Source organism: Glycine soja, chromosome 3 (assembly GCF_004193775.1).
Source record: "Glycine soja cultivar W05 chromosome 3, ASM419377v2, whole genome shotgun sequence".
Lineage (NCBI taxonomy): Eukaryota > Viridiplantae > Streptophyta > Magnoliopsida > Fabales > Fabaceae > Glycine > Glycine soja.
The window spans coordinates 7,993,992-8,012,410 of NC_041004.1; the positions used below are offsets into that span (position 1 = coordinate 7,993,992).

At 31.2% G+C, this 18,419-nt stretch overlaps 2 protein-coding genes across 3 annotated transcripts; both read right to left on the reverse strand.

The window, feature by feature from the left end:
* Window positions 1–3,038: 3,038 nt before the first annotated feature.
* LOC114406119 (acyl-coenzyme A oxidase 4, peroxisomal) lies at window positions 3,039–7,625 on the reverse strand. Of its 2 annotated transcripts, XM_028368701.1 has the most exons (13): window positions 7,481–7,625; window positions 6,481–6,585; window positions 6,220–6,326; window positions 6,018–6,095; window positions 5,816–5,939; window positions 5,628–5,701; window positions 5,485–5,544; window positions 5,226–5,335; window positions 4,556–4,715; window positions 4,075–4,151; window positions 3,830–4,001; window positions 3,611–3,703; window positions 3,039–3,370 (listed from the first exon to the last, which is right to left on the reverse strand). In XM_028368701.1, the coding sequence occupies exons 1-13, from the start codon at window positions 7,506–7,508 to the stop codon at window positions 3,245–3,247; spliced, it is 1,314 nt and encodes a 437-aa protein (XP_028224502.1). In that variant the 5' UTR covers window positions 7,509–7,625; the 3' UTR covers window positions 3,039–3,244. The 2 variants fall into 2 exon arrangements, with proteins under 2 accessions (XP_028224502.1, XP_028224503.1); XM_028368702.1 differs by lacking the exon at window positions 7,481–7,625 and having other exon boundaries at window positions 6,220–6,331.
* A 4,475-nt stretch (window positions 7,626–12,100) lies between these two features.
* On the reverse strand, window positions 12,101–16,171 carry LOC114406121 (selT-like protein). The gene is made up of 4 exons (XM_028368704.1): window positions 15,809–16,171; window positions 15,621–15,694; window positions 13,410–13,725; window positions 12,101–12,501 (listed from the first exon to the last, which is right to left on the reverse strand). Exons 1-4 carry the CDS (start codon window positions 16,154–16,156, stop codon window positions 12,382–12,384), a joined length of 858 nt encoding a protein of 285 aa, XP_028224505.1. The 5' UTR covers window positions 16,157–16,171; the 3' UTR covers window positions 12,101–12,381.
* Window positions 16,172–18,419: the final 2,248 nt, after the last annotated feature.

Below are 18,419 nucleotides of genomic sequence, written 5' to 3' on the forward strand. Positions count from 1 at the left end.
CGGTATGTGCATCAATCTGATTTTCATTTTATCCAGGACTTTGAAAGAGCAATGGGACCCTGGTGGGCATTAGTGATTTGCTTTCAAACTGATGTGTGCTGCTCACGTGTAGTATGTTACTAAGATAGAGAGATCTTGATCTAACATATCTGCAGATGATTAATGCTTCAAACACTATGAACTTGTTCGGATATTTTTTTGATGAGTATAGTTGTACAGGAAAAGAAAATAAGAAAACAAAATTAATTGACCTTCTCTACAAGATACCTTCAGGAGGAAAGAGTGTAAAGTAAATCACACGACACACCTAATATGTTTGTTGTAAAGCGATTATCTTTGAGTTGATGGTACGAGATTTTTAAATAACTAAAAGTTTCCATATTTTATCCTTTATAATTAATACAAAAGACAATCATTTCAATTTTTAGATTTTGGTTCTTGAAAGTGTAACGTGTTGTCGTGTTAATCCCTAAACCGAAAGAAATGGCGAAAAAGTTTCTGAAACTGAATTCTGCATGTCACATTAATTTAAAATTGTTTTCATCCTCTATGTCCTTACTTCGTCCTCATGCATAATAAGGAAATTGTCGATCCCAACACTCTTCTAAGGAATTCGAGAATGGAGTTACGAACTGTGGTGGATACTGTTCGAGTCTATAATAATATGATGCAGTGGTAGTATCTTGTTCCTTATTCAGTGAAAAATTCAGTACTTACATCTCAAGAACCTGTTGCCAAACAATCAATTCGGATTATAATACATAAAGATTATAATTTTCAAATCAAATTCCATTAGCCATCAATGATGTTTATTGTCTGTAAAGTGGCAATCTTTACAGACAATAAACAAAAAACAGTAATTAGGGGGAGTGTTTAGTGAGTTTGAAAAGCTTGTTAAGGAGGGTATCAAGAAGAATTATATTAATAAACTTTTCAGAAAAATTTAACCAGTTTAGAACTATTTTCTGTTACACAATAATAGTACGTAGTTATTATATCCTAGCACCCTCCTCAAGCCGGAGAGTGTATATATAGATAGCACTCCCAGCTTGGCAACAACTGCTGAAATGGAGAGAAGTCTAGGGGCTTTGTAAAAAGTACTGCATGCTGATTTGATGAAGAATTTGAGAATTTAGAATAGATGAAAAGATGAGACTAAAGGTTCTCATGAACTATATGACAATTGAGGGTGGATTGACTATCACAGTAAGGAAAAGTGAGGGTGATAAGGGGAACCATGAGGTCTTGGAGAAAGTAGGTAAGGCACTAAATTTCACAGGTTGTGGAAGCTAGAGCTCAATATTCGGCCTCAGAGGAAGATTGCGCTACTATAGTTTGTTTCTTTAGGATTTCCAGGAAATCAAGGAGGAACCTAGAAAAATACAAAATCCTATAATGGAGCAACAAGAAACAGGACAGATGGCCCAATCAAAATCAGCCGGGAAGAATACGGGTGTGTTTGGTTTGATGTTAGGTTGAACGGACACACATTCTCATACACATTTTGTGAGAAGTGGAATTCCTAGTTTTTTATTCAACAGGCCTCCAAGCGGAAAATCAAACACGCACTAAACCATGTGCTGGTGGTGCTGGGTAGCTGCCTCATAGTGATGAATAGTAGGAGCTTGCATAAACTGACTCAAAGTATGTACGACAAAACTGATGTGAGGCCTTGTGGTGTTGAGGTACTAGAGGCGCCCAATTAATCTTCTGAATGAAGCAAGATCATGAGAGAACGCATCAGTGACATGTAGTAGTTTATTGAAGAGAGGAAGACAACTTGGCAAATCACTGAAGACTAGGTTGTTTTAAGCCATGCAATGATTTGGCACGTAGAAGTGAGGCCCAGAGGCAGCTCCAAACTTCCTCATGTAAATCACCGTGAAGAAAAGAAAGGCATTATCCACATCTAACTATTGTAAATGCCAATTCTGAATGGCAGAAAGAGCAAGGAGAAGGCGCACAAGTTATAAGCTTTGCCACAGGGAGAAAGATGTCCAAAAAATGAAAAAATAAAAAATAAAAAATCAACTCCCTCTTGTTGTGTGTAACCCTTGGCCACAAGCCTAGCTTTGTAACTTTCGATGGCGCCATTAACACAATGTTTGATGTGATAAACCCACCTATAACCAATTGAAACTTAGCTTGGGGAAAATCAGTTAGATACGAAGTATGATTTGCTTCAAGAGTATGTAATTCATCCTTCATAGCTTTTATTAATACAGTTTCATACTTAACAGCTTATGCATATGTTTTGGGTTCAGAAATTTTTGAAATGGCTAAGGTATATATTTGAGATGACTAGGAGACAAATGATGATAGGACAGAACAGTGGATAAAGAATATAAAGCAGTACCTGAAGTAGAAGAAAGGAACCTGCTGAGTTGAGAAGATTGCATGTAGTGAAAAATGAAAATCCTTGAGTAGATGGACTCACGGGTGCCCACGAACTCCCATTTTTGCCAAGGCATTATTTTCTGTAGGCTAAAATTAATAACAAATTAAACCCTTTTTGCTGATGGAAACTTGAGAGTATATATTGTCAACAATTATATTTCTTTTCATTTTTCCTGGGCTAACATTTTTCTTAGCTTTAAGTTTTACTGTCTTTAAATTTATAAGAGATAGTGAATGCCAGTGTCGTCCAGGGGCTTCTTTAATGCTTTCTAAAAAGGGAATCAAGTTAAGCATATGAAAGTATCATGACAGCTCTCGTCCTTGTTAATCTTGTATATACACTAGTATTCAATCTGTGCATTGAGAAATATAACTTTGACATCTTAAAATAATACCATTGCATATTTGTAAGTTCAATAAAAAGAAAATCTTCGTTCAAACACGGTTAAGAGCCAGGTTGATTGTGGCTTGCTTCCCCTACATTGACGGAGACATGGAAATAAATTCTTTTTAGTCGACCGTTCAAGAGATTAGGATATTGATATCATATACGCTTGTTTTTCTCTTTTGGTGCACAGTGAAAACATCATATACGTCTTATAATTTCTATAGCACAATGCCCCCACAACAAAGAATAGATGTAAATGTGAAAAAATATCTGGATTCAAGAACGCTAATTTTTTTCTCATTCTGTTGCCATCAACACGAGCATTTGTATAATTATTAAATTAAATGCTTCTCATTTCTCAAAATACAAAACATTAACCAATACACAGTCACAGTCACATGCCATACATTGAAGTTGCCTAATGGAGTCTACAAAAGGAGCATGTAATGTGTTTCACTTTTACAATCGACTTCTTTGAGCAACTGGCTTAAAGCTGGCAAAACCAGTAACTTCTCTACCTGTAACCAAGGTGTTAATGTCATACGTGCCTTCGTAGGTATAGATGGGTTCTAAATCACAGAATGCCTGCAACAGAAGAAAAGAAAAACAAAATTAATGTTATAAAATATGTTGGGCTAAATTAGGTTATAAATTATATATAACTGCCATGACTACAGAATAAAACAAAGATCATTAGAGCATTGTACTTAGCCCTCAATGCTAGACAATCCATACTCATCAACATACCACCAAATTACCCAGTTTTAATCTTTGATCAAATTTGAGGTTCCACAGAAGAAATCTTGAATTAAGAATTAAACATACCTTCGCCACAAGGAAATCGGCCAAAATTCCATTGCCACCTAGCAACTCTCGCCCCAAAGCAGCTGTTTCTCGTGCTCTCAAAGTGATCCATGACTGAAAGGTGATGACAAAATTCATTAGCATACATCTACCATAATGAATAGTTACAAGTAGTATTACTTGAATTTGGTTTTAAGAAAGAAAGCCGGGGTTACAACTATGACATAAGTTAGAAACTACCTTTCCCAAGCTAGCTTGACCTGGAGTCATTTTACCACTCTCATACAATTTGCAGAGGCGCCAACCAACAAGTATCATAGCTTGAATATTACCAAGCATCTGAACAAGTTTCTGCTGGCTGATTTGGAAAGCTGCTAATGGTGCTCCAAATTGTTTCCTCTCCATTAGGTACCTATTGATCAATACAGGTTCAGAAATATTTGCAGTGAAAATGTAAGTATGATAACATTCTAATTAAGCAATACCTGTGACACATATCGTAGATGCCCATCGATATACCAATGGGTTGCCAAGCAACCATTACGCGTGAAACAGCAAGTACCTGTTTTAAGAGTGTTAAACAAATAAGCAATGGTAATGATGTAAATCAAGACATGTGCATGACAGATGACAAACACATATTAAAAAATTAACTGATGCAATCAAGATTGACGCAAGGATAGTAATTGCATCTAGGTTCTTAACCAGATTTGTCCTATCTCTGCATCAAACAGAACAATGAGGACGGAAGACACAGATTGGTGGAATTTAAAGTTTCCTTGAATAAAACAAAACAGTTGTTAAAATGAGAACTGAGGACACACCAACCCAAGATTGATATATCACATATCTACTGCTTCATCAGGTAATAGAATTTTTATCAACAACGACCAACTGAAAGCAATTTTGTTGATTTCATATTGATTTATTGAAAGAACAATAAAGAAACACCACACATGGCCCTACCTTGTTTGTGTCCTGAAAAGAGTTTACTCCTGCAATTCTGTCCTCGTCAGGGACAAAAACTTTCCTCATAACAATGTCTCCATTTTGTACAATCCTGAGTCCAATTTTATTCTCTATTTTTGTGACTGTTAAACCAGGAGCATCCTTTTTAATAATAAATCTGAAATAGCAAGTACAAGGAAAATATGTAAATAGAATATTACTTATGAAGCAGGACACAATAGGATCACAGTAAATAGAAGCTTGGAGAGGAGAGAGAGAGAGAGTATGCGTGTGTATCTTAACATGTTATTATCATTACTACCTAGTACCTTAAACTTTCATTTTGACCAAAAGGCATTCTTTACTGTCTATTGTGTAACCATAAATAGAAAGAATTCACTCTTCATTGATCATTGTGTATTGTGTGAATTCTATATGCCATAGAAGGCACACATGTGGTCAGACTAAAATTTCACCACATCAAAATATATGTCAGTTATTGTATTCATTTCCCCCACTTTTTTCTTTTCCCTTTTGGGAAGCGGTGCAATGGTATAAAAAAAGTCCATAAAATTTCAATAAATAACTTGATTGCTTTGGCATTTAGATGAGCCAGTATATTACAACTAAGCTAACATTTTATATACAAGCATGCAAAGACTAAATAACAAAAGGACTCATCCCATACCCATTTATCTGATTAGCTGATGCATTCCTAGCAAAGACAACCAAAACATCAGCAAATGTACTGTTTCCTATCCACCGCTTTTGACCCTCCAGGATCCAACCTCCCTCCACCTGATCATTTCAAATCAAAGCAAGACCATAATATCAGCACTACTGAACTTTGGAACAATTGAGCACATAAAAATATGACTGATTAACAAAACAAACAAGGTAAAAAGAATCAAAGCAAATAGTAGTTAAGGTCCACATAAGTAAAGCACCTTTGTGGCAGTGGTCTTCAAAGCACTAGCATCACTTCCATAGTCAGGTTCGGTCAAAGCCTGATGTTAAGAAAATAATCCATTTCAGAAGTGGTTCTTCAGCAAAAACATAAAATAACACAATGCCTAGAAAATCAACTAACCCAACATGCTACAGTTTGCAATTGTGCCAAAGAAGGCAGATACTTTTGCTTCTGAGCTTCTGATCCACATAATGCTAAACTTGACAGTCAAAGTTATAAAATATCAGGAACTATTAACATCATATCATCTAATACAAATGGAACAAAATTTAGGGAATTATTTACAAGAAATGAAACAAGGTTATTACCAATAGTGAGCATTGCCAAGGATGAATGGACCAAAATAAAAGTTGAACAACTTGCATCAACTCTTGCAACTTCTGCCACAGCTATAGCACTTCCAGTGATAGAAAGACCAGGACAACCATAATCCTGAGAATCAGAGCTAGCTAAGAACTCCATAGACCATAAAATATCTAAACAACAGAGGAAAATATCCATAGAGAGAACCTTGATTGTGCCACCAGCAATGCGCAACGCACCAAGCTTTGGAATAACATGAAATGGAAACTTGGCCTTCTCCCAGTACTGAGAAGAAAAAAAAATTGCATGATGATGGGATTGAAAGAAAGAAAAAAGATAACATTATGGGAGAATAATTTCACATCGTAATTGTTTCCATCCAAGTAGTAACAGCATCACAAATACATGCCTCGGTCATTATTGGAGCAATTTCTTTTTCCATACACTCTCTTACTTTCTTCCTAATGGCTTGCTCCTCTGTTGTCAATAAGTTGTCCAATTGAAAATAATCTGAAGCTGTACTTTTCAAACATCAAGACATAAAAATGAAAGTGAATTCCTGAAGCATATCTTGTTTAACTCAAAATATTAAACAAATATATATATCTGCTTGCCAAGTAATGCACATGTTACTTGTAGCATGTCCTAAATAATCAAAGAAATTTCTTACCACAAGGAGGAAACGTTGATGCTGGTGTTGCTTGTGGAAATGCAGCAGAAACATCTAGTGGTGGAGAATAAAAATACGAAGGCATTGCATTTTGGACAGAACCATCTGCACAAACCAAAGCATTCATTAAAATGCACAGTACAACAGCTTAATAAAATTATTACATTTAGTAATAAGTGCTAGAAAAATTCAACCAATAATAGCACATATTAATTACCACATGTGATGATTGAATTCACAATATCAATTGCGTATTAGAAGACAAGAATAAACAAATTACTGGAGCAAATAATAACAAAATAGTAACATGTTTGACTGACTCTTTCAGTTCCAGGTAAAACAAGAACTGTGCACCCAGTGATCAAACATTGCACCAAGGACAGATCCTTGAATAAACCCATTACTAATTAAATGTTAGCACTATTAATACAGTAGAGATCGTAACATCAAATAAATAAGAATTAATATTGTGTCAGTCAACCAAGCTAAGAATACTGATCAATATCTTCTAAACAACACTGATCGCTTCTAAACAACTCAAATAAATAAATAAAAACTCAAGTACTTGCAGCAAAGAACGTAATGCTTCACTAAATCACAACGACACTTCAATTTTCTCATATATTAATAGTATAGTTCAAGCAGTAAACAAAGCAATATGAAAAATACAGAAGAAGAAAAAACTAGCAATAGCTAATCCTTCTCGAATCAAAGAGGGCTTGATTATGCTCTTAGATTTCCGTTTCAAGTAGGAAATAGTGTATTCGTATATCATGGTAACAATAAAGGAACAAAATTGTACCACAACAACAAGTCAACAACAATAATACTCAATTAATCTCCTGAAGTGGATTCCTAGTGTATTCTTAACAACTGGATTCAAAAATCAAACTAGAAAATCAATCTCCGTGAAGTTTGAATTGAACGCAATGATTGAATGAAACGAACGAAATCAAAGAGTGACAGCAAATATAATTGGGAAGGTGAAGAAAGAACGGACCTGGATTCTTGGAAGAGTTGATCGCCATGGTTGGAGAGAGGGATCGAAGAAAGGGAGTGTGTGTAAATTAGGGTTCAGAGAGAAAGAGCGCTGCGAAGGTAAACGTGAAAGCCAAGTGGTAGATGGAGAAAAAACTGGGCAGTATGGTATGGTAGGAAGGAAGGAGGGTATTTTAATAAAAAGCACGACGGAAAGGCACGCAAAATAAGGTGATAACTACAAGTTTGTAGATAGTCGTAAAATAAAAAAGATTACTAGTTTCCACATCAGCAAAATAATATGATGTTGATGATTATTAATTAATACCTTCATTATCAAACTGATACGGTTGCGTGCCTTTCCGTCGTGCTTTTAATAGTGTATTGTCTGGTTGCGTTATGAAGAACGATATTTAGGAGCCGATTCAGCCTACAAAATTAAGGGGCCAAAATATAATTCAGATTATTTTGTAATTAAAAAAATTAACTATTTTTTTTTATAAATTTTTTATACAAGTTAATATTTTTTTTCAAAATTTATATAATTATGTTTAGTTTCATAAATTTAAAATTATATTATACATTTAACGACAAAATTAGATTGGAAAGAAAAACAATGACATTAGAGAAAAAATCATTATTCGTGAATTAAAGTTATCAATTTTTTATCTAATGTAAGTTTATCTCAGACAAAGTAATATGAATCCAAAAAAAAAAAACTTAGAACATCAAGATTCTTTGACATTTTTTTGACTTTGTAGATTCATATAAGAAAGATTAATTATAAATAACATTTTTTTTTAATTTTTTTCAAATCAATTATAACCAAATCCATATAAAAGAAAGGATAATAAAGTCATTTGGTTACAAAGGTAAATATTTATAATCTTTGAAATAATAATAACATATTATAAAAGGAAAAACATTAAATAAATAAATAAATAAATAATATCGAATATTTTTTTAAAGAAGGAAAAATATTATTATTTCAACGATGAAAACTATAAAAGAAAATTAGTATTTATAAAAAAATAGTATATATGTCTAAAAAGAAGAAAAATCATTATTTTGTAATGAATATTATAAAAAGAAAGTAAAATATTTTGTCAAGATATAAAATAAAATAGATAATTAATACTTAAATACCACTATTCTTATAATCAAAGTTTTCAAATAAAAATAATTAATTATTAAAATATTATATTACATATGTATTATAAAAATTAGAATTAACCCCTCTCCTCCCATACACGTACGTATGCCCCTGACTATATATTCAGAAAGAAAAACTCATGCACGCTGTGCCAGAATGAATAATTCTAACCCAATGAATTAAAGAATGATTTATTGAATTAACCACAGTCAGTGAGGGAGATTAATTTATAACACAATAGATTGGAATACTTTCGATTTTTGACTCAAAACCAAAAAACACTATATATAATTAATTCACATAAAATATAAAAAAAATAATGGGCTAGATGTTATAAGTTGAAAGTGTTTATTGGCTCATTAATAACTAATTTTTGTCTAAAAAATTTTATCTAAAAATTTGACTGACTATTTTTCAATAAAGTCTCTTTTCTTTAATCATATTTATATTCACTAAGACTTAAATTAAAATTATATTACAAGAATTTGAACTCAATTCTACTTGCACCAATGTATAATTGATATAACTACATCAATTAAAGAAACTTGATTGTAATAATAAATTTATTAATAAATTACATTTTTTTTAAATTATTAAAATTGATTATCTCACTTTTCTATTTAATTCATTAATTTGAAAAGACAAAATAGTTATTATACAATTTATCTTATTAATTTTTTATTAGTTTTCCAGAATCTTCACACGAGGAAAAAAGGTTCTTGTTAATTTATAATACTTATTATTTATTATTTATAAATTAAAAAAATTATACGATGATTAAGAGTATCCTAATAAAAATAAAATAATATAATTGATCATTTGGAGAAAATTCAGTAAAAAAAATCATTGGGAGAAATTCTATGCAAAAGAATTAACAAAATTCTGGAAAAAAAAAAATCTTATATAGAGTAACCAAGATATCCGAATCAGTGCAGCAGCGGGCTGATAAGCATATAGCAAAGGCAATCATTTGGACAAAAATTAGTACAGATCTTTGGGACATTGACATAAAAGGAAAATAGAAATTAAAAAGAATAAATATAATAGAGAATTATTCTCTGTTTTATTATATATATATATATATATATATATCTATATATATATATATATATATATATATATATATATATATATTCTTTTACTAAATAAGTTTTGAGAGTCGCACACAATTTGGTGGGCCATAATTTCCATCAATTCACGACCTTTCTTCTGATTATTGAGTCAATAAGATAAAGATGAACATATAAAATATATGTATAGATGTATCAAGCTGAGTAATTTCTTTTGTCGTTTTGGTGCTCAATTTAATATAAACATTTAGTTTAGCAAAGCAAATAAAATATTAATAGGATAGAATTTACTAATTCAGCGAGTTAACAGTGAAAATATTTTAGTTTTTCAATATTAATGAAAAAAATATTTATAAGCGATGTCTGATTAATTTTTTATAATTTAAAAATATTTAAAATTTAAAATGAAAAAATTAATAGGTTCTGGTAGTTTTATCTTCCAAGTATCTTTAAAATAAAAGTTGTATTTCTTTATCTCACATTAATTATTTTCGGATAAGAGGAAGGCTTATTTTTCAATTTTTTTTACTAAAAAACAATTGAAATCCCCAAAATTACTATGTCCCAAACATATTCTTAGTGTGCACTTCATTTTTTAAATTTATTTCATTTAGCTTTTTTTTAAAAATTACTTTTTCTATTTTCTTTCATAAAAAATAAGTTTCTTAATTTTTTAAGAGTTTTTTCTCTAGGTATATTGGATGCAACTTCTCCTTTTAAATCAAAATAATCCAATGATCTTAAATTGTATTTTGTATGTATGTATTGAGAGAGGTGAACTTTTAAGTTTGGAAAAAATTGAATTGAAATATATATAAATATAAATAAAAGATCTCAAAAACCTTAAACATTTTCCTTTGTAGTAATCATCTATTTAATTTGTTCATGTTTGTAAATAGAGGAATAATATTTATGAAATTTATCTGTGATCTATCTATTACTTATAATAAAAGAAGGTTTGACCCACACACATGCCACTCTCTTATTGAATTTTTTCCCCTCTAAAGTTCCTTCTTTTTTTTGGTATAGAAATCTTCTTTCTCTTTAGCTTTCCTCTCTTTTATTTTTTATTTTTTTTCCTTTTTCAGTTTCTTTTTTTCTTTTCTATAATCTATATAAGAAATCTATCTATCTATTACTCTTAATAGAAGATTTTGATTGGACAAATGTCTTTTTCTGTATTTTGGAAAAGTTAAAACAGTTAATTATGTTTTCTTAAAGTATATTTAACCTTTTTATGAGACTTGGCATTTTTTTTATTGTAATAGATTGAATTTATGTTATGAATCATTGCATTTTTATAGCTTATTCAATTTAATGACATCTAAAATTAATTTTAAATTTAAAATTAGACAAAAAGTATCTGCAAATATATTAATATAAAGCATTAGCCATTTATAGTTGATGGGGACATGACAAATATACTTGATCCCGAATCGAAAAGAGATATGTACAAGTTAGAGTTTGAACTTATGTTTTAAAAAGACAAATTATTTGAATTTATGCTTTGAAATTATGCAATTAACATATTTTAAAGAATTTATTCTCATGTAGTTTTTTTTCTAGAGAAATTCTCATGGAGTTGTTGAGCATTAAGTATTTTTCTTTCTTTCGCTAAACAAAATATATAATATATTGTTTTTCTTCATTTTATTAGTTTTTTAATATTCATGGATACTCATGAGTATTTAATGTTTACAAAAATTTGCGGATATTCATGAACTCACAAGGTAGACATAGAGGAATATTTTAACTCGCGGCATAGGTAGTAGTTCGACACTACCCATGCCTTGATCATGTTTGTTACCATTCCCAGGGGGATGGGGGTGGGGACCAGGAACATAATATACATCCCCACCTTATTCCATTATCATACTTATTCGTAATCATTACTTTTATATATATATATATATGTTAAATAGTTAAAGATTTTGATGAGATTAAAATATCTTTTAATCTTTTAATTATTTTATGTTTTGGTTTTAATTTTATTAAGTGGGAATAAGAATGAGAAATGACATATTCATTCTTGTTTTGATCCATTGTTATGTCTATTCATAATCATCACTTATACATTTTTTGGTTTTAACTAATTACAAATTTGAGTAAGATTAAAATACATTTAGTCTCTTATTTATTTTATTTTCTAAATTAAAAAAAATACTTTAATATACTCACATGTCTTTTATTGGATGAATTTATCATATAATATTATATACAAAATAATTTGTCTTCTCTGTCTTCTTATTGTTGCTTGTATACAAATTTGAATGCCATCCATGACTAATCCTATCTTACATGATATCATATTTTTCATTATAAAAATTCACATCATATTTGCTCCTACCTAAAAGTTTTCATTTTATTATGTTCTTATTGATCACAATTAAATATAATTTATACTCGTCACATAAAACAATGATTCCTTTAACAACAACCACCTTATAATAAATTGAATGTATATTACATTATTCAGTTGTCTATAAAACGTGCAAAAGTAGCCGAGTCACCGGTATGAAGGCACGGGTATTATGCTAGTAATTAGAAAAAGAAAGGGGATTCAATAGTGAGAACCGGAGAAAAATGCTTGCTCACCTAACAGTGTACAAAACAAATTACACAAACACTAACTAAAAATTTAATTCTTTAACATCCATTTTGCAGGCTTCAATTTGTGTGATGTATCTTCTCAGGGTCTAACTAGAGCCCAACACCACCTTCAATACCACTGACAAATCTTGTATTAGCTAATCTTCTCCCAACAAGTTCCCTCAACTCAATTTCACCAGGAAATCTGTTCTCTTTCAGTTTGGAGAAAACCTATGATGTCAAAAGGAACAAGATGATCATAAAGTCATTAAAAGTATTCAAATAATAAAGGTAAACACTATTGCAATAGTATGCTCTGAAGCTGAATGCTTCAAAAGATTTACATGACTTAAGTAAGTTCCAGAGTTTCACCCTAGCAGATATACATGTAAACACCACCATCAATAAAGGACACTAACATAGTGGTTTTTTTAACAATACACTAACAGTGTATTTGGATAGAGAATTTTAACTGAGGAAAGTAATTTATAAGAGAATTTGAATTTCTGTAATTTAGAATTCATTGTTTGGATGTTTTCTTGTGAAGAATTTGAAATTTTGAAATTTTAAAACAGAATTTTAAACAACTAAAAATCTGGAATTTCAATTTCCTTCTAAAAGGTGAGAAATTGAAATTCTCTTCTTACAGTCTTCTTCAAGAAACACCTTTGAGATCGTGGAACATTGATCGGGTGTGAGTGTAGAGGAACACGTATAACTAACACACCAACCATATCTTCTCTTTTTTTCATTCATTTTTTTCCACCCTCATAATTTTAATTTTTTTTATCCAAACACAAAATTTTGAAAATAAAAAAATTTCAATTGAAGTATTTGAAATTCTAAAAATTTAAAATTTCCTCATCCAAACACACTCTAACAGTGTTTGAGAGGAAAAGTGGTTTATAATTTTAAAAATGTGATGACTAAATTTTTTGCAAATTTTTATTCTCCTCCGTTAATATTTATAAGGATATAGTAGTATATTCTTTCCCTCCTCTCCCCTTGCAAACCAAACAAGTGGACCCTTCCACTCCCTACCCGCCCATTCTCTTGAACCAAACCAAAAGAAGGGGATCCTCCCGTCCTATGACCCAGAAAGTATGTAAATAACTAGCCAGCACAGACCAAGTACTCACCAAGTCGCCATTGCAATATACTTCAAAAGCACCAGAGCTTTGTAGGAAGGATTGAAGAAAATTTGTAAGAAGCCAGGTGCTTGCAATACTTCTAAACTTATTGGCACGCAAGGAATAGTACCATGGTGGTGGTGTAATTCCCAATCTAGGGAATATTTGGTCACCAGCAACTATAGCTACAATAATTCCTGTTTGCACCACTGGAACTACTTTGCCAAGAATCCGCTTTGGAAGAGGAGGTGGATAGTTAGCCAAAACAACATTAATCCCAGGAAATTCAGATTCCAGCATGTTTTTAACTGTTACTGCATTTCCCCTGCAGAAAAAGCCATGAAAATTACACAAGATAATGGTTTGTTCTACTTGTGAATATGTGGATTCTATAAGTGAAACAAATTAAGGATGAATGCAAACAAGTAAAGTCCAGTCCAATTTCTGAAAACTTACTAGTTATAAACACTACTTAAATTTTAATACTGTCATAGATAGATTGATATTACCAATAGTCCAGTACCACCATTTTAACTCTTTGGCACCAATAGTGAAAACTTTTAGAATAAATCATACTCCCCTCCTCCTTCCCTTAAAAAGCTTAAACTAAAAATATATTGCCCTCCTCTCCAATTTTAAGGAGTACATTCCCTCCCAAGGAGATTCATATGCACTACACTAAATTCATTCTAGTGCAAACAAGATTCTTAGGTGTTAGGTTCAATTTTCTCTTATTGGCATAGCAACAATTGAGGAAAAGATGAAAGATCTCAGAAAACCTGTTAAGGTGGCTTAAACACATACAAAGAAAGCTACTGAAAGCACCAATGAGGAGAGTAGATTGCAAGGTTTTCAGTCATATGAAAAGGGGAGAGGGAGACCAAGAAGGACATAGGTGAAGTTGTTAAAAGGGATCTCGTGGATAATATTAAATAATCTCTCTGAATATTGGGTTTTTAACCGAACTAAATGGCATCGTGTGATCCATGTAACCTTGCACGGTGGGATAAGGCTTTTGATGTTGTCGGTGGTGGTAAATCTTGTTATTGGCAACTAGTTTTGAACCTCTACTGTCAGTTTTGAAACTTCAAAAATTGAAATAAAGATTATATATATGAAATTCTAAAGCATGTTGTGTGAATATTTAAATCACCATTTAGTTATCGGTAACTTTAGAAGTTGCAGAGGAAAGAAACTACTCCTAGCAGGCTTGCTCATAGTTGTTCACCACCACTAATAGACTCATTCACATTAAAATGAACTAGCACATAACTAATCTCTTAAGGAAGGTGTGAGTAATTTTAAAAGGAAGAAGCAAGGGCAGTGTAATATAAGCTTCTATCAATGGAGGGGAGTATAAACTACTCAAATTTACACAGGACTAATGGAGGAGTTGACCATTTACAAAGTATATACAATCTCACGAAATGAAAAGCAAGAACTAGAATATACATGAATGATTCTAAAATGAAAACAAAACACAATTTCCATCTATTGGTGACTAAATAATCAGAGTCATTGATTAAATAGACCTGAATCAGAGAGGCCGAGATAATTGAATACCAATAGATGTTGTAATTATAACAAACTAGTAGAAAGTCTATCTGTATTTTTTAAAATAAAAAGTAAAAAAGAAAAAGCAGTTGAAGAAAGTAGTGACAATAATTATATTTTGAAGGTTCATGAAAGAAATGTAAACAGTTATATATTGAAGAATAATTAATGAATAGGAAATGTGTACACCAAAAGGGGGCAATTGCTTTTATTAATAGTTATAGATAACTAACACTAGATAGATACAACTTAGATATGCAAGACATTTGTTAACTAAGAAGCTGCAGAAGTAACATTTTCTATCATCCAAATTTGCTTTCTAGTCCATCATTTCCTTTTCAATACCAATAAACTAAGAGGTGTTTGGAAATGCATTCTATAGGCAAAAGCTCACGGTCATGATGTGAAAAAACGCAAAAAGTTAGAACTAGTAGTGTTCACTTTGATGTTAAAAATTACACACATGATCCGTTTCCAAACACACCCTCAAACCCAAAATAGTAACAAAAACAATACGGCACCAACTTAATACTAACAATAAGGGAGGGGAATAAAAACCTTATTGTTCCAACTAGGCACATATATATATTGAATAAGAACCCAACAACCGCAACTTAAATCAAACAATTAGATCGGAATTGAAAAAAAGCAAGGAATTGAACAAACTTGTAAGAGCAGGAAGTGCAGAAGTCAATGCTCACGGTGTTGCCAATTCCAATAAGGCCAATACCACTTTGTTTCTGTACAAAATTGAAAAGGAAAAAAACGGTCAGAAGAAACCCAGATAAAAGAACAAAAATTGGCACGAGGAAGGGATTCAAAATCGTAAATTTCGAAGAGGGTAATCGAGAAACCTGCGTGGGGAACTCGAGGGGTTGTTGAAGGTGCGGTTGAGGGTGCGGTTTGGGGTGGATGGGAGGGAGATGATGATGGGTTGGTTTGGGAGAGGGTTGAGGAGAGAAGAGGTTGAGAATGTCTGAGAAGAAGAGGAAGATTGGTAATCCAACGAGAAGGATTTGGGTTCGATCCATTGAAACTTGAAAGAAGAACAGGGTGAGAGAGAGAATATGATGTAGCGGTGCTTTTGGGGGATCAGTGTGTGAAAATTTGATGTAACTGCCAACAGGTTTACTTGCAAATTTGCAATGTCTTCTCACGATGGGGGAAAAACCAAAGCTTTGTTCGAATATGCCAATGGCCATCCAAATTCGTGGACTTTCTTTTCCCTTCCTTTTTAAAAAAAAAAAAAACAAAATGCCTTTTTTTTTTTTTTAATTATACCATACTAGGGACGGGTAAAATGGACAAAATGTGTCCACACCCGATCCATATTCTTTTGGGCTGAAATTTTGTAGGCCCTGGGGACCATCTGGATTATTTATATTAATTTTAAAATTAATAAAAAAAATAATTTTACATAAAAAAATGTATAAAAAATTATAAATTTAAAAAATTATTTAATATGTATTTATTCCACCTAACAAGTATGGATAAAGTCATTTAAATTATGTTTAATGAATACTCAAATTAATAATATTATTTTTGTCACTTCTTGTGGACACTTAATTTTATATTCAATAAATATGTTTTTCTCTTAAAAAATATAAATTATAATTTAAAATTATAAATTATATTAATAAGTTACTATATTTTACTTAATATTTACTAGCGAAAACAAATATGTTATCGCATTTGTGTCCGTATCTTTGTTGTGCTATTGTGTCAAAACTTAATATAGTACAATAATTTCCAATTATAATTTCTGAATTTTGTTCAATAAATGGCACACTTTAGATGAAAAAATTAAAAACAAATTGAATAGCTTACAACTAAAAATAAAAATAATTAATTTTCCATAGGAAACCACAATAATCTTGGCTTTGGAAAAAAATTTCTCCCTCCCTTTTTCCATAAATTGCTTCCTTGTTGGCAATGGCAGTTTCCAATTGCATATCCCATGAAAGGTCTCTTAAATTAATTGAAACAGTAATTAATAACAAACAAAGGAAATGAAATATAGAAAAATCTGTAAGAATGAATTGTAATAAAAAAAATTGGGGATAAATACATAAAGTGATGAGAAGAACTAGAGGAGAAGGACCGTGAGAGAAAAAAATGTGTTACTTACCAAAATTCTTGTCATTGAAGGAAGTGTCTTTGATCAAAATTGTTGAAAGAACATAAAATATAATAACACTAAAATAATAGGAAGAAAAAAGAATACAAATATGGCTCGTGAGAGAACAAGAGTGAAAGCAATGATAAATTGATAATAGGAGCTTTGAGGAGCGGTTCAATTATGTTTATAGATAATGTGCATTACAAAGAGAGTGTGCAATTTTCCATCTTTGAAGTGATGGAAAGTTATAGTTGGGCAATTTCTATTAGCGAAAAAGTGGGTAGATGAGCAAAATTGGCTAGATGAAAGTAGAGACCATATTAAAGATTTTTTTTTTTAATTTTCCATTTGTACATGATTGTTGTTATTTTTGTTTTAAACATGTAAAGAAAATGGGCAAATAAAAGTGGAGACCAAGGAGCAGTTACAACAATCTATATCGCCTTTATCTACCTGGATCGAGTCTGTTTGGCCCATTAGGCTAAATGGGTTGGGCAAAAAAAACTTATTTCTATTCGGGTGGACTCTTTTTTAGCCTAGCCTAACCCTAATTGTGGGTCGACCCATTGGGACAAGTTCATTTTGTCAACCCTATACTATACTATTAATAGTGTGAAATGTTAATTGGATTTATCAATGACTAATATCTAATGAGTTCGATCCTTGTAGAATATTACACATTTAGGCCCACCAATATTTTTTTTTATTATTAGTATTTATAAAGTAAAAAAGACCTTGTACAATGATAAAAAAAAGTTACATATGTTAACATAAAGATCCAACATATTTAAAGCAAAAAAATTCTTTTAAAATTTATTTTAGGTGTCACTTATCATTGAGTCATCCTGTACTATACTCTTGGGGAGGGGCTTGAAGAGGGACAATGAACTTTAAGTCTAACTAAATTCCGACCGAAAATTAGTCTCATAATCAGTCGAAAGGACCAAAACTTATGGAGATGTCTTGGGTATATCTAGGGAGCCTAAGACCCTAATTGTAGTGACACTAAATAATAAAAACAAGAGTTTTGGTAAAAAAAATAGTTTTACAAAAAAATAAAGTTGGAAATATTTGTTTTCATGTTTAGTTTATTTAAGAAATAAATAAAAAATATTTCTAGAAAACAATGTTTCTCAATGGTGCTTTTCTAGCTATGTTTCTCATTGGAGATGTATGAATATATTTTTTCAGAGTTAGAAAAAAAAAATTACTATGAAAAAATATCATATTACTCTTATTATACTATTTAACATAATAAATAATAATTTTTTTAATGAAAAATATTATGTAATTTTTTTATTCCTAAGAAACTTAAGGAGTGTATTCAATTAGGAAGTGTATTGAAT